The 16,594-nt window shown below is 45.4% G+C and overlaps 1 protein-coding gene across 3 annotated transcripts in view; it reads right to left on the reverse strand.

Moving 5' to 3' along the window:
• The window catches only part of wdfy3 (WD repeat and FYVE domain containing 3), a 162,869-nt gene that overhangs the window by 8,061 nt on the left and 138,214 nt on the right, over positions 1 to 16,594 (reverse strand). For all 3 annotated transcript variants that reach the window (XM_034691917.1, XM_034691915.1, XM_034691916.1), the window contains 21 exons: positions 15,347 to 15,576; positions 13,066 to 13,175; positions 11,700 to 11,882; positions 10,131 to 10,288; positions 9,968 to 10,045; positions 8,333 to 8,563; positions 6,145 to 6,316; positions 5,890 to 6,053; positions 5,334 to 5,482; positions 3,492 to 3,612; positions 3,297 to 3,382; positions 2,183 to 2,263; positions 1,934 to 1,988; positions 1,722 to 1,841; positions 1,502 to 1,619; positions 1,308 to 1,414; positions 1,039 to 1,192; positions 852 to 943; positions 559 to 771; positions 322 to 463; positions 76 to 230 (listed from right to left, as the gene is read on the reverse strand). In XM_034691917.1, coding sequence (XP_034547808.1) covers positions 76 to 230; positions 322 to 463; positions 559 to 771; positions 852 to 943; positions 1,039 to 1,192; positions 1,308 to 1,414; positions 1,502 to 1,619; positions 1,722 to 1,841; positions 1,934 to 1,988; positions 2,183 to 2,263; positions 3,297 to 3,382; positions 3,492 to 3,612; positions 5,334 to 5,482; positions 5,890 to 6,053; positions 6,145 to 6,316; positions 8,333 to 8,563; positions 9,968 to 10,045; positions 10,131 to 10,288; positions 11,700 to 11,882; positions 13,066 to 13,175; positions 15,347 to 15,576 — 2,919 coding nt within the window. The remainder of the gene's footprint in view (positions 1 to 75; positions 231 to 321; positions 464 to 558; positions 772 to 851; positions 944 to 1,038; positions 1,193 to 1,307; positions 1,415 to 1,501; positions 1,620 to 1,721; positions 1,842 to 1,933; positions 1,989 to 2,182; positions 2,264 to 3,296; positions 3,383 to 3,491; positions 3,613 to 5,333; positions 5,483 to 5,889; positions 6,054 to 6,144; positions 6,317 to 8,332; positions 8,564 to 9,967; positions 10,046 to 10,130; positions 10,289 to 11,699; positions 11,883 to 13,065; positions 13,176 to 15,346; positions 15,577 to 16,594) is intronic.

Consider the following 16,594-nt stretch of genomic DNA (forward strand, 5'->3'; position numbering starts at 1 on the left):
TCAACATCAGTTGGAGTTTGTAGATGAAGAGAAACCGAACCACTGCTCCCTCCAGAGAAGACGACCGTCACTCACCTTGTCTGATTCGTAGTTCGCCAGACGGCAGCTGAGGTCTGCGTAACCCCAGGCAAAGGTTTTGCTCCAGGTGGGAGGAACCAGGACTTTGTTAAGCTCCACAGCGAGGATCCCTTTATCGGTGCACACGATCTGTCCGACCGGCTCCTTCAGCTCTACATGAGGGTTAAACAAAGACATATATGAGGACTGAGAGATCATCACAAAACAAGGCATGCATCTGTTCCTGTGCGAGTCCAGACTTACCTTTGACGGGTGCAAGAGAAGGTCTGAGATTGTCCAGATGATGGAAGAAGATCTTGTCGCTGTTGGAGCTTGGAGGAACACTCGCTACGTCCCCGTTGGCTTTACTGCGGACCCGTTTGGGAGGATGTGGCTTCTTAAAGAGCTGAAACACACACACGGCGACAATAAGGACCTCAGGTTACGACACATCGACTCCACTGTAGCAGCAACATTATCAGAGGTTTCTAGTCTTCAGACCTGTTTGGGGATCTGTCCGAAGTTGTTGATGAATCCGATGGTGGCGGTCTCCTTCAGCGGGTCGTTGATGTTGTAGATGTCCACCTGGCCCTCGTAGAACAGGTGGTGGAAGACGTTGACGGACTCCACGGCGGGCGGACCCTGCTGCTTGTAGCCGAATATCAGGTCGATCCACTCGTGGAGGTGAGCCGACACGTAGTCGCACTCCAACGCCTGCAGGACGACAGGAAGACGGGTCAGAGGATGCTCACTGATATTCATGCTTCAACGTCACATGTGGGTTCATGTCTCACCTCTCTGTGGACTCGGATGAACTCCCGTGGGTCGCCTTTAGCCCACGGCGGCAGAATCACGTCACCCAGCTTGGTGCCGTTCTGTTTGGCTCCTGATCAGTGAACAAACAAGACAAAGACACATTCACTTTAACGGTTTGATTTGAGGTTTCTTCAGTTTCTGCTGAGCAGGCGTCAGGATACAGACCCAGGTCGAAGTTGTTGGAGTTCAACATGAACTCCGGCAGGTAGAAGAACTCGGGGATGAGCTCCTTGACGTCGGCCATGTTGTGTTTGGAGGCAGAGAGCCAGGCTTCACGCACGCTGTGGAACATCCTGTCCGCCAGGTCAAAGTGTCCTCCCTGAAAACACACAAACACACACGATGAGGGTTTGATAGATGATCCAATCTTCTCTCTCTGAAATACTCCGCTCAGGATCGCATGAATGTTTCAGACATAAAGACAAAGATCAAACCTGAAGACGGAGGAAAATCTGTGTGAAGGGTTCCATGCGGACCAGGTAAGAGGCTACGATCATGGCGGAGGAGTAGTGGGTGCCGTAGTGGTATGCTGGAGTTTCACCTGGTAAAACAGAACACATCATATCCACTTAGAATCTGGTCCAATGCACTGAAATGATCTAAGTGGCAGTCCTCTCTGAGCTCTTACCGTTGGGGTCTTCCCAGTCCTTGTACCTCTTCTTGTACTGCGTCAGTCTGTCGTCGGTCTGAGCGCCCATCGGCTTGGCGAGGTTACGGAACGTCTTGGGATTACTCAGGTCCAGTTCCTGGTGAAAACCCCACAGAATATACCCCCATCGTTACCAAACAGGATTACGTGGACATCATCTGTTGGGTTTAACTGATGTTGTCTCAAAGTGTGCACCCACCTCAGAGTCGAAGTCAGCGAGGATCCAGGGGAAGACTGGATACTGCATGAGGTCGTTGTAGGACCTTCCTGCCAGCGTGTTCAGATGCATCAGGTACTGGAAGTTACTGATCTCTCCCCGCTGGAAGACACATCATAAAAACACATCAGTGAGGGTTACAACGTGACACTAAACCTGAACAGGAGGGTCAGACTAAAGGTCTCTGTTCTTACCTCCCATCTCTGAGTCACTGACTTCTCACCGACCAGCGTGCTGAGGAGTCCGGATCTGAGACACCACGGGACAGAGAGTGCGTTCAGCCAAATCAACTGTACTTACTCTTTAACCCTTTTATCAGTCATGCATTTGATTACTTTCTGCTGGAGCCTCGTTGATTATTTGAAGGATGTTTTCACACAAAGATTAAAAACAAGTGCCGCCTGATGCAGAAGAGGAACTACTGTTTGTGCTGGATGTCTTACCCTTGTTCCACGCTGGTGTTGGGCCTCTGTCCTGACACAGACTCAGAGCTGTCGGCCAGTGAAGGCACCACGGCCAAGAACCTGCAGAGAATTGATTACAAATACGGTTAAAAACAGATGTATTCAAGATTTTTGAGCACCTGTTACTTCATCTCTTTTCAGTTGACTTTCAGATGGACTGATTTGTGATATACAACGTTCCAATGTCATTTAGCAGACGCCAAAGCGACGTACATACGAGAACAAGAACAACACAAGCAAAGATCTACACAAGAGGAAACAACAAGAGTAACAAAGTGCTGCAACTCCATTTGGATGCAGGTACTGCCAAGCAGTGTGAAGGCAATGCACAAAAGTAAATTATACATCATTATTATTTTATTTTATTTATTTAACTTTTTTTTTGTTTTGTTTATTTTATCTATTTCTAATACTTTTCTATTATTCAAATAATTATCACTATTAATTATTTGAATTTATTAATTTAACTTTATTTATTTTTAATTTTTTTAATTTATTCATTTACAATTTTTATTAATTATTCTTCTAACTTTAATTAATTTTTTCTTTTCTTTTTCTTAAATTAAATATTTGTGTATAAGATCTACCTCTGAGTGTAATGGCTGTATTGTTGTTTTGTGTCTAGTAAAAAAGTAAAACAAATAAAAAAATAAAAAAGTAGAGCCTGACTTTAAAGAAAGGCCAAGACAAATTTTAAATTCCAGCTCAAAAATTCACTCAGTTGTCCACTTCACCAATAATCTGAATTTTTTCACTCTTTAATCGGTATCACTTCCAGTAATCCACTATCGGTCTTTAGTGACGAGAGGCTTAAACTCCCTCTAAGGATTTAATTTTAAGATCACACGGTGTTAACCTTTATTAAATCCCTCTTTTCAGCTCATTCAGACTATCAAAACCCCCGAGTGTCTCATGCAGCGTCTCTTCTGTGAAGACGACATCATCACTAACAGTTTCTCAGAGTTGAAGAAAAGGACAGAAGCAGCGTTCACGAAGAGCTGCTGAAACTTTTCTCTCTGTTAGAGAAACTTAAAAGCAGCAGCAGTTCAGCAGCATGCAGCGCCGTCTCTGAGGTTCTGTTTTTAATCCGTACCTTTGGTAAACTTTGTTGCGGACTCCTTTCTGGAACGCCAACAGGTAGTTTCTCCCGTCTGCTGAGAAGACTTCCACCGCCATGGGCTGCAAGAAGACGGACACAGAGAGCATTTCATCAGCACGATGTGATTAATGATGGATTTAATTTATTTGATGCTCCCTGCATGAGACTCTGCAACATGTGCACACTGACCTGCAGCAGGTAACGCCTCTTGTGCACCTCCTTGATATCCTCGTAGGCAAAGATGCTGCAGGTTCTCTTCAGCAGACTCTGTCCTTGTCTTGCTCCTCGGGGGATGATCGCCTCATGCAAACTGGACACACAGCAGACAGTGATGCATTTAATAACTCATTACACACTGATATACAGAGACGTAAGCTCACATCACAAACATTTACAGCTCCCCCTGCAGGATTAAAAGATGCACCGTGCATCTCTCCTTGAGCTGAAAATGTCAGGATTTTAAAGAGACATTTCACCAGTTTTTAATCTTAACTGGATTTGAAGGATGGCTGCAACATCCCCCGAGCTGTCTTCAGTGCAATGCTGAAGAAACGCAGCAATGAAGGAAAAGCCCTGGCTGCTTGCTTGCAATGCATTCTGGGACATGTAGGCACTGCAAGGAGGATAATTAATTCCCTCTATCAGTGAAGAACACAATTGATCTGGATCAAGGCCTTTTGACGATCTGCTGAGACCCCTGCTTGAAATAAGAGACTAATTTAAAGGACTCAGGGACCGAAAGAACTGGTTAACAGCCACTGTGGGTTTGTGCCTAACCCTAACCATTCAGGGTTTGTGCCTAACCCCAACCACCCAGGGTTTGTGCCTAACCCTAACCACTCAGGGTTTGTACCTAACCCCAACCACCCAGGGTTTGTGCCTAACCCTAACTACTCAGGGTTTGTGCCTAATCATAACTACTCAGGGTTTGTGCCTAATCCTAACCCTAACCACTCAGGGTTTGTGCCTAACCCTAACCCTTTGATATTAGTCCCTCCTGCTGTTAGACTGCAGCAGAAAAGTATTCTAGACCTTGTTAAAGAGGTAAAGGTCTGTGCAGAATCTTAGTGTCAAGAAAGACAAGCAACTCGCCTACTGGAGCAGTGTGCTCTGGGGTGCTGGTTTGGCTTGTGGTGGTTAAAGCCTACACCCCAGAAGCTTCAGTCCTCGTTGCAGAGGTTGCTGGTCCTACTCCCTGCTGTGACCCTTTGCTGCATGTCTTTGTCTGCTCTCAGCAATCCATGTTCTCTATCTCTCCTCAGCTGTCCTATCAAATCAAGACGATTAAGAACTTAAACGATCAAAACAAACAAAAAAGTGTGTGAGTGTTCAATTCTTATCTAAAATATCTAAAGAGGAGAAGTCTTTGAATGCAGCTGACTTGATCTGAAAGCTGAATCAGCACTTTAACTCCTCTATACTGTGACGGTCTTATTAAAAAGCATTTCTGGATTTTTCCAACGTGTTTTAAATCTTACAGAAGTCCTCTTATGGCGTTAGTCTGTTGTCCTTTGTCATGATCTCTTCTAACGCATTTTGAATTCCCTTACAGTTGAAATGTGAAGCTTTGAAATCTTTGACAAATGAAGCTACAAGAATATGTTTGTATCATGAAAGTTGGCCAGTGATTGGATTGAGTCCTCGTCTCAGCTCCCAGACTTCACGCCGTGATCGCCTGGAGGCCGATAGAAGAGTTAAAACGCCTGAGGGGAGCTCGGTGAAATCACAGAAGCAGCTGTTTGTTATTTTCATGTTGAGCCTCAAAGGAAAACTCTGAGTGAGCTCCCTGAAATAAGAGAAACACGTAACGTCTGCTGAGTTTAACGCATGCTCCTTCAGCAGCATTACATCATCCTGTCAGCAGAAACTCCCTCTGCAGCGTCCACAGGAATGATGTCATCCTCAAATCAGGGGGAGGAGGGTTCAGGGAGTGTGTCGCCTGACAGCTACAGTAAACACACTTCATGGAGCTGTGGCGTGAAGTCGCCACTCTCCAGACTCTGAAGAGTCGGAAACAGAACCTGGACTCACTTTGGAGGCAGGGTGTCGATATCTCGGATCTCTCGGGACACGGTCATGGTGTAGCCGTCGATTACGTAGAAGTGCTCTTTCCCGAACAGCAGCAGACCCTCGCTGGTGTCCAGACCCTGTACCCTGGCACAGCGGTACATGTGCTGGATCTGGAAAGGACAGTTTCAGGGAGAGGAGAGAGACTTAGCTCAAGTTTTAAGAAAGCTGACATGTCAGAGGAGTAAACACACGAGGAGGGGAACTCTCTGGAGCTCCAACACATTAAAATATCATCAGTTAGTCCGATTTTTTAAACACTTTCATGTCGTCTAAAACTTTTGAAGCCTCCTGAAGCTCTCTGAGGAAGTTATTTGTGACACAGCGAGAGTCAGAGCAGAACGAACACACCAGATTCAGCTCAGGCCGTCATTTGACTTTTGTGTTAGCCGTCACTGCGGCTGCATCAGTGTTCGATGAAGTAAATCTCCTTTGGGTGTGTTTTCACATCAAGGCATTCTAAATTAAGTGAAAAGCATCAATAAGGGAACCGTTAAGCATGAAGGAAGATGACGTCTACCTTCTCTCCCTCCTCCAGGAGGCGCAGCAGCGACGTGTTGTCCGTCCTCTGCTCCTCCTCTGGACCTCCTGACTCTAACAGCTGATCCTGAAGCTGATCCTGACTGTCCTCGTCTGCTCCGTCTGCCGTGGAGCGAGACCTTTTCAGAGGAGCTTTCACCAGACCTGGAGAAGAGCGACAGCAGCATGTTAGAGAGGATTTACAGGGGGGCAACTTGCTCTTCTCACAGCCCAGGGATGTCGCCTGTCTGTGTACCTTTGACCCGAGCGATGGTGTCCTCTCCTCCGTGTTCAGGCTCGTGCTGCGTGGTCTCTCCCTCCGTGGTGTGCTCCACAGAGTGCTGGTACATGCCGGGGTTTCCAGACAGCAAGCGCACGTAGTACTCCTTACTGTCGTAGCTGATGGCTCGACGGTAACGCAGAGGTTTCTGCAGGAAGGAAGAGACGGTGAAGTCAGGGATGAGAACAGGAACACACCTTCATCTCACATAAGTCTGCACACTTCAAAGACTGACGATTCACCAGATTTCCAAATAATAAATTGTGATTCCTTAATTCTGGGCAGACTTCGTCATAGCTTGTGGTAACTGTTGATGTCATACTGACTGAAACCACAGAAAAAAACACAGGCAAAGTGCAAAATTCAAACAATTGCAAAATTGAAAGTCAGTGATCTTCATCCATGGTCGTCTAGATAAGGGACCCCCCGGGGGGTTGCGAGACACAAATGGGGGGTCGTGAGATATCTTCCAGATTTTTTTTTTAAAGTTATCTGAAAATATTTATTATTTTGATTTTTATTTCAATTATTATTATTATTATTATTTATTTGTGATTATTTACCTTGTTTTCTTATGTTTAACTTCCTTTTTGATTTTACTGTTTATTATTATTATTTCTTCATTATTAATACTATTTTTGTATTTTTTTTGTATGTATTTATTTACTCTTTCTCTTAACTTGTGGTGAGCAAAGAAATACTGAAAAAATTCAATAAAAAAAGTTATCTAAAAATAGTACATTTTACCCATTACAGTAAAAAATATCAACAAAAATAGTAGCTAAACTTGAAATAAAACCTTGAAAATAGAAAATGTAATGAGTTTTCTGCCTTTCTTTGTTGCCAGATGACTCCTAAGTTTAGGGTTAGTGAACAGGTAATTATCAAAAGCATCAGTAGCAGTAGATTAATACATAAAGTCACAGGAAACACAGACACATGCTCATATAGGTAGGGTCGTTTTCTGCAGACCACTTAAATGAAGCCACATTAAATCACTTTGAGGGACAGTGGGGGTCACGAGTCTTTGGCACCTATATTTTGGGGGTCATGGGCTGAAAATTTGGGAACCCCTGGTCTAGATAATAACGAGCATCATCTTTGAACCCATCAGTCGTCAGACACACTATTAGTATTCTTCATCAGGTAAGAGATCTAATTCCGGACGGACAACGACTCAAACGTCAACGCAAAATGTCAGAACATGATCTCATGCTGATGCACAAACAATTAAAAACAGCACAGCAGAGTTTCCTGTTCATGACCTGCGAAGCATCAAACACCTTCAACCTGCCAGCACACAAAGACAGGCCGACCTTTAAACATGTCCAACGTGTTAGTCTGAGAGCTTCTGCATGGATGCTAAGGGTAAGGCTTTAAACGCAGCACAAACAGCTTTCTCATCAATATGATTCATGTTGTTACGGTCATGCAGTCACATCAAACGAGAAATCAACGAGAGGGAAGTTAGTTTATCCTCCCGACTTCACACGGATACCTCGAAATGTACGAGAAGCCCCGCTGAGGCTGAGAGTATGAGGGGCACCAGAGGGGGGCAGGAGGAAGGCTAGAGAGCAGAGAGAAGGAGGGAGAAATGTCTAATGTTGTCATCTCTACTCAGATTCTGCATTAAATTACAGAATCTGAAGGAAAATGAAAAGACTTGGGGTTAAAGTGTCTCAGTTTCTAGTTGCATCTCAAGCGAAGAGGAAGTCTAGACAGGACATCCTTTATCTTTGAATGCTGGCTAACCAAGTCCACTAAAAGATGGCTGAGGCTCCCAGAGGCTACATCGATGACAGTCAATGGGCTCCCAGGTTGCTGTATTTCTAAAGCAGCTTCTTAATGGTAAGTTTAGTGTTTTTAAACATCTTATAACTACACAGAAGAGAAATCTGTACGCTGAGGCCCAACAGTGGACCACAAGTCTCTTTTTCTCTGAGTCACAGTTTAAAAAAGACAATAACAACAAAGAGAAAGATGCAGCCTTGTTGTTTTTCACTGAATGTCACCAAAAAGGTAGCAGACAGATCTCAAAGTGCATAGATACAGAAAGTACAGTTCAGTTTCATCACTTAAACTAAGATAATCTACTCTGACCTCCTTCATGTTTCCTAAGAGCGCCACATACGATCGTGGGAACACATGGATCCGGACCGAGTACCTGTGCAGAGTTGGTGTTGGGCTCGACCTCAGGGATGTACGGGTAGTGGATGTAGAACATGTCGTTGCGGACCATCTTCTTCCTCATCCTGCAGGGCCCCTCCGTCATCTCCAGCACAAACTTGTCCAGGTGGGACCCGATGGGCGGCCCCCAGAGGCCCCGCTCACGCAGCAGCTCGTACTCGATGGACGCCCACTCCTCCGTCACGTACTTCAGGGCGTTCTGCTGCCGCTTTGGGAGAGAGAGGGATGACATGTGAGCGGGGAGGTGTCAAATACAAATATATATTTTTGAACATCCTGACTTTGTTGTATAGAAGCATCCTGTTGTGTCCTGCAGCTGCAGCTCAGAATAAATATGATGTGATTGATCATCTTTATCAAACATTCTTTGGGTTTGTCAAATAATTTAACTCCTCTGATTGAAGATGGCTGCCTTCCTGCAAATATGCATTCAGAAGAGTTTCTCATGTACGAGGGGAAACACCAGACACCAAATAAATCACTCCTACAGTAAAGTGTTAGTCAAAAAGAAAACCATGATCAGAGATGACAGTGATTTTTGTTTTTCAGGTTTCAGTTTCATCGGGATCACTTTCTGGAGTCCCTGAGCTCCCTTGTCCCGTAGGTTCCTCTGGATCTCTGCTGCTGTGGACGTCCCAGACTCCAGCTGCTACAACTACTACTATCTGTCTCCCCACTATCATCTCTCTCTCTCTTCATCTCCCTCTATCCCTCTCTCCAACACGGTCTCAGCAGATGTGTGTCTAACATGAGTCTGGTCCTGCTGGAGGTTTCTGCCTGTTAAAGGAAGTTTGTCCTTGCCACTGTAACTTGCTAAATGCTGCAAAGTGCTCTGCTCATGGTGGATTAAGATGAGATCAGACTGAGTCCTGTCTGTAAGATGGGACTGGATCTGATCCTGTCTTGATGTTGGGTCTTTGTAGACCTGCTCTGTTTGGAAAGAGTCTGAGGAGAATGTTTGTTGTGATTTGGCGCTTTATAAATAAAGACTGATTGATTATCCTTTTATCAGGGTTCATCATTGTTTCTTATTTTAGTGTTTTATATTTCAGAGTAAAAGCTGCTGTGAGGAACTTTTGTTTTGTATCGATTCTGGCGCCCCCTTGTGGACAAAGTGATACCCCTTATCTCTTGTCTTAAACATGCAAAAGTAGTGTTTTCAAGAAAAACCTTGTCCTGTTGTCTTTTAACAGTCAACTTTATCAGACAATGTGATTATTTTCCATGAAAACAGTCAAAGAAAGGCTGTTTCTGAAGTGAGATGTCCATCATCTGGTCTGACACCTACCCCCTCAGGGCGGTTTCAGGCATTAAAAATGACAACAGAGAAGGTGTCAGTGTTGCTGCTGATGGTCTTGTTTGCTATTGAAGGTCATAAAGAGGCATCTGTATCATTTTCAGTCTGTTTCTCAGCCAGTTCAAAACTCCTCACAGGGCCTTTAAGTAAATGTAAACTAGTTAAATGAATATGTCGTCAACATAAAGTTTTCTGCTTTTGGAAACAAATTAGCGTCACGAGCAGGATAGATCGTTGACAGCCTGAGATGAAGTAATCACTACAGATAAAAATGCTGTAAAAGAATCTGTGAGAAGAAGGATAAGAGTGTCGTACCTCCTGATATTCTTTGTACTGCATGGCCACCAGGTCTCGAACCACCGCGATGTGTGTGAACATCCACTGGAACGTCTCCTGCAGATCACAAACACAGGACAGTGATGAAACACAGAGATCGTCTTCATGGGCGGTGCGGTTGTGAGTGTTTCTGGGTGCGTACCTGTGCAGACAGGCTGTTCTTGTTCAGACTGTTCTCCTTCTTGTTGCGGCGGACGCCCGTCAGCTTGGAGAGACCGAAGCCGCTGCTGACTCGGGACAGTTTGGACTGCGTCGCGGGAGCCACGGAATCGCCGCGACTGATGCACTTCTTCTCGTGGACTGAACGGCAGAGAGGAAGAAAGAGAGAGAGAGTATTTAAAACAAAGCTGTTTATGAGAGATGACGATAAATATCGTTGTTGAAAACTTCTGTGGTCAAGAAAGAGACGATCAGGAAGGGGGAGCGATGTGAAAGAGTGTCTGTTTGAAAGAGGAGGGACATGTTAGGCAAGATCTGTCACCTTTAATGGCCCTGTCACTTGGCGAGTGGCGCTGGCGTACGTCACATAAGTTATAGGTTTGTTTTGTATAAGTTAAGAGCACGCTGAAGCACGCTGGGATACGTCTTAATACGGTTAGTATGCAGCCTATGGATCATACGTCCGGAATAAGCCTGCCATAAGTTGTAGGTAAGTTCTGCGATGGTTGATGCACTTTGACACACGAAGAGCTGTGTGTCTGTGTGTGTGAGTGTGTGAAGCCTTGGAGCCCTCACTCAGTGTCAAACTGCAGAGCCTCTGAAACAGAAGCTGAAGCCAGCATGTCGGAGTCCACCCAGTCTGAGACCGAGACAAGACCGAGTAAAAATGCTTTTGATTCCGAGACGAGACCGATACCTTAAATAAGAGGTCTTGAGACCGGTCTTGAGTACTACAACACTACTTCCTACGTCTGTTTCCTGTGTCGAGGAGTGAAAAAAGACTTTTGCAAATTTAGGGAAAACTTCTCAGAGAATCTGGTGAGCTGCCAAACTGTCTACTGCAGCAGACTGAGTCACACTTTGGCTGTGAGTAGTTTACAACTCTGCTTACATAAGCAGGGGTTCAACACTGATGGAGTGAGCAGAGAGAGAGAGAGAGAGAGAGAGAGAGAGAGAGAGAGAGAGAGAGAGAGAGTGGGGGGGGGGTCAGGGTTAATGCGCTCTACTGGCCAGACTTCACAGCAAAGTTTTTCTTTTCCAAACAACACGAGGAGTTTCCACACAGCTGCTCTACTTCTGCAAATCTGGATCAGCCACAAAACGCTGGAATGCAACAAATCCAACAAAGACGTGAGTCAGGAAAAGTTGAGTCAGTGTGCTGGAAGTAGTCTGCACGGTTCTGTGAGAGATGCGCTGGAACAAAGACGGTGCATCAGACTAAGACTGATTCTTATTCTTGGTTTTACATCAGGTCTCCTTTCATTTTCTGAAAGCAGTGAAAGTTTGTTTCCGAGGCAGAGATGAGTCCCCAAAGAAATACATTCCTCCTACTTTTCTGAAAGATGCTTTTTAATGATCAGAAGATACGTGGCTGATAAAAATGGGTCTAGAATTTGAGCTTACTTTCACTCCCACTCCATCAGACAGACACAGTTTCGGGCCGTTTGGGAACCATCGTGACACAGATACAGAAGCTAACTCAACCCTCCTCCTCGTCTCAGATCTGCCTCTTTAATCACATCTCTGTGCCTGTTGAGTGTTTTCCTCTCACCCAGGTGGTTCTGCCAGCTCTTCAGGGCCGGCTCCTCCAGGGCAGGCCGGGCCGTGGCTATGTCCACGTGTCCTCTGTCGTTGCAGGGCAGAGACACTTTGAAGATGTCCTCCAGCATCTGACGTTTGCTGTGCATGAGCTCCGTCCACACCCGGTTCACCGCCTTCAGGAGCAGCTGTCGGCCTGAGAAGACAGCGTTCGAAGAAACAAGTTTGTAAGATTTTTAAGTGTCACCTTCATCATCCTGGTGACATATCGTGCCCTTTTCATCAAAATATATTACTCTAAGAGGTCCCCAAAACATGTCTTTAAAGTTTATTGCTAAAAAAAACACTTTGAAATCAGATTTTGGTCTGCCTGAAAACCCCTCTTTTTCAGCCCTGCTCAGAACACTCTGTTTTCTGTGTCTGTGCCTTTAAATGAGAATGAGCTCTCTGACCACGCCCCCTCAGGAAGTGGATATGGCCTCAGCTGTCCAGCATGTTGATCTAATGTTTACATGTTGGCTGCTCACAGACCTGCGTTACTTCAACCCTCTGAATCTGATCCAGAATCTGATCCTGACGGAGAGGCGCCTGCAGCAGGACCTTTCTGAACCATTGGTCACAGATTTAGTGTTTCTTGTTGTTTTATTTGTCAGTATGTCGACGTGTGTCTTGGTACACAGCTACCAACATGTAGCTATGTGGCTATGCTAACTAGCGCTAGCACTTTTCCATGATAAATAAAAATCATCCACTAGATCTTCAAATCTGCAGACGTGGGGAGTAAAACCGACCTTTGTGTTTATTAAGACAGCCTACAACTAGCATGCCTCCCTCCTAAGCTCCTTGTTAGCACACGTGTGCAGGTAATGAAAAACAGAGGAGGGGTTGAGTTGTATTTTATACAGTCTATGGGCTGAACAAGCTCTGAGCTCTGACTTCCTGTTACAGACCGGATGGCGTTGTGACGTATGAAAGACACTGAAAACTGAAACGGCTGGTTTCAGCACACATTTACAGAAAGGTGGAGAAATCAGAACAGGGGCAGAGTGGATTCTTTTCATTCTCAGGGGGTTTGTAGACATGCCAGGGACACATATTTCAGGTAGAGAACCATTAAAAAGTTGATTTTGCATGATATGTCACCTTTAAGCTAAGAGAGAAACTATGAAGTGACACAGTGAAGGTGAAGCAGCTCATAAATCTAAGACGACAGGTCACTCTGCACGGAGTCTTGAGTTAGAAAAAGATCTCTCAAAGAGGATTGTCTATTTTTAATAAATGCAGACGTTCATAAAAACATGCCGTGCTCCTTCAGGGATATTTCTGTTTCATTGTCCTAACACCGTCTGCAGGTGAAATAAGTCCACAGTCCGTCTCACCCTCGCTGACGTCGTGGTTGTGCGCGGCGTCAGCGTCGTTCTCCGTGGGCATCATCACGTGCCAGGTGGTCATCCTGGCCTCCGCCTCCAGCCCGAAGCCCTCCACGCTGCTGCAGAGACAAAAAAACACACACACAGAGAGTCTCATCACACCCTGCCACCAGAGGGGGGCGTCACAGTCTGGCTTCTCTGCAGCAGATCAGTCTGCTCTCTGCAGTCGAGCGCACTGACGCTGCGACTTGGTAAAAGCATATTGTGTTCACAGCGGGGTAGGAAACTCAGACTCTCCTCTCCTGCTGCAGGTTTTTGGAAAATAACAGGACTTCTGAGGACACACGCAGAGACGGGTAATAGACGGGCTGCAATTTCACTCAAATGGAGTGGAAGTGGACGGAACACAGAAACAGACTCAGACTCAGACGACCTCTCTAAACTCTGCTATAAATAAGAAACTTCCTTTGATTAGTGTGACCTTCTCTCTTTCAGTAAACACGCTCGTCTTGTCTGATTCTACCAGGAGGAAGGAGGAGATTACATGAGGTGGACTCTTCATCAGAAACATGTTGTCCCAGCCTTCACTTCCTCCTCCACACAGAGCGAACATGCACAGAAGCCGTGTGATGATTCTGTCATGAATCATTAAAGCGTCACAAAAATACATTTAAACTTGGACAGATTTCAATCTGACGTAACGCACAACACGACGAGGAGGAGAGCTGAAACTGTCACGCTGCTGATTAACATGTATGTCCTGTTCCTGAACAAACGGCTTCACACACAAACACTGATGCTACTTATTTTAGTTTATTGATGCACTGTATCAAAAAAAAGCATTGAGGAGGTCGCTTCGCTTCATGTCTGTTAACAACCTGCAAGACATTTCTGATCACTCCTGTTCTGGGTTTCTTTAGACCTCTCCTGATCATGTGTGATCAACAGGGAGTTTGTTTCCTGAAGCTCTTTCATCCTGAAGCACAACATTAACACAGGACTTCCACCAGAGCCGTGTCAGGTCCGTCTCTGATCCACTGCGGTCCGGTGCAGGACCGCCGGACAGCTGGAGTCATGTGACCGAGCTTTCCACGCTGTAATCACTGAATCAAGGATTCTCCTCCTCCTCCTCTCCTCATCCATGTTGTCTTTCTGGTCCTCTGAAAACCTCTGACCTGTTGACTCCAGGCCTGGCTCCACTCATCATGACGGTCTGTTGTTGTAGTTAAGTGAAATACGATCTGGTGATAACACAGATTTTTTTATTCTGAAAATTAAACCGGATGTTTTCATTTTGTTTTGGTGAAACTTGACTTCCTGTCCCGCTCCATCTGCTCTGTTGAGATTGATGAAATAGAAGTCTTGTGTATCTGATCCGGAGGGCTCGGATCTGCCGGATCAGAGACGCAGCTGGAACGCAACGGAGTGGATCCAGTGGAAGTCAACACATTGACTATAATGGAAACCTATTGGATCTGGTGCTGTGACAGATTGGAGATGGACCGGACAGGGATCTGGTGGAATTTGGCCGTAAGGATGTGCATCGGGCAAACTTCAGAGGGAAGATTAAGAAATGGGAAAGCTGCACACTCACAAGCTCTACATCCACCACAACACTACAAGAAGAGGTTTTTTTTTAAAGTCAACTAGAGTTGAAAAATGCTCGGCTAGTCACTGTCGAATCAGTCAAATCACAAAGTCTGACTCTTACATCACCACTTCCACAAGAGCTGAGGAACAACAACGTGAGAGAAACTGATACAGCTCTCCTCACAGTGTCCTGCAGGTCAGTGTAATCTCTCTCTGTGTCGAGTCAACATTTTTGCTCCTGCTAATATTCGGACCACCAAGGAGGTGTCAGCGGCACCTTAAGATGAGGAACAAACCTGTGGTGACTCCTGACATTTGAGTTAGAAAGCTGAAGTCCAAGGTTTCAATCGCAGAGTTAGAAAATGCTGGTTCATGCATTTATTCCCTTTTCACCAGCCTCAATAAATCCTCATTTGACCGCCTACTGATGATCCAACATACTGCTGCAAGACTGTTAACCAGGTCCAGTAAGAAAGCCCACATTACTCTAATTTTACCTTCCTTACATCGGCTTCCAATCAAACTCAGAACACAGTTTAAGATCCTCGTGTTAGCGTACAAAGCTATCCACGATCAGGCAGTTTTCAGAGCTCAATGTAAACACAGGAAGTCTAAGGGACCAACGAGCCCGTCATGGATTTAAACTAACAGAGCATTCATGTGAGGTAACCCTGCCAAACAGAGCCATCTGTCTCCTTACCTCCCGCTGTGCAGGCAGATGAAGCAGTGAGCCAGGCAGGCCACAAAGTCCTGGTCGTGGTTCCCCGGGCCGAGCACCAGGTTGCGGTTGACGGTCAGGACCCTGAGAGCGTCCAGCAAGGACACCTGCTGAGCCACCGTCTTGTGGGGTCGGCAGAGCTGGTAGAGCACGGTCCGGTTCAGACAGTGGTAGATGGTGTCGAGGGAGAGGCCCTGAGAACGCCTTTTAGACTGCGGGAGGAAAACAAGAAGAGTCAGAAGAGTTAGTCCGGCTTGTTGGTTCTTAGGTTGTGATAAAGCCGCTGTGGAAACACTTCAGCTCAAAGAAGATTTGTTGGAGGGACCGGCTCTGAAACCAGTTAAGTGTTCAAAGAATGTTTTTTAATCTCACGTTGTTGAAGAGACTGAGAGGAGAACTGCAGAATGAAACACATCGATCTCTGAACGGAGAATTCAATCACCGAGCACTGAAACCAAACTCTGAGTTACAGCACACACATTCATCAGAACATGTTGTTTTTGTTCTGGCAGAGGCGTCTGCTCTCCTCCTACTCAGACAGATTCCCTCTGACTGAATCCAGGTCCGATCAGTGATGATCATTTATCTTTGAGGATGCTTTGAAACGATAACTGACATCAAATCTGTCTGCATCGGATGTAGAACACTCTGAATTATTATCTTGTCAGTATTTAATGAAGTCCAGATTACGCACAGATGATCAGAGTGCATCAGCTCTGTCACACGTTACGCCTTCCTCTCCTCGCGTCGCTTCTTCAACCGCCTCAAACAAAAACCAGAGCCAAGAGAAGAGACCACATGAGGCCTCCATGCACTTTTAAGATCTGCAGCTAACCTTTAAGCTAAGTCACATATGAGTGAGTAAACAGCCTGAAGAAGAAGAGGATTTTAATGTTCCTGAGGCTCGGCTGAGAGCGTTAAAGAGTCAAACCCTGAAACGAGCAGTTCACACTTTAGATTGAACTTGCATTTATTCACCGTCTTAATGTTTGTGACTCTGAATTTAAAGGTTTTATTGGTTTAACTGATTTGTTTCATTCGGTCTTTGGTTCTTGTAAAGCCCTTTGTGGCGCAAGTTTAAAAAGCTCTCTAGATAAAGATTAACTGGATATTGTGCAGATGCATCTCGGCCTGGAAATCAAGAATGAACCGAGCCTTATTCCAATTTGGTTGGCAGTCATTGCCTGTTTCAGACGACCTGGGAATGTTTCTTTTTTACTGGTTTCCCCA

Source organism: Notolabrus celidotus, chromosome 9, assembly GCF_009762535.1.
Source record: "Notolabrus celidotus isolate fNotCel1 chromosome 9, fNotCel1.pri, whole genome shotgun sequence".
Lineage (NCBI taxonomy): Eukaryota > Metazoa > Chordata > Actinopteri > Labriformes > Labridae > Notolabrus > Notolabrus celidotus.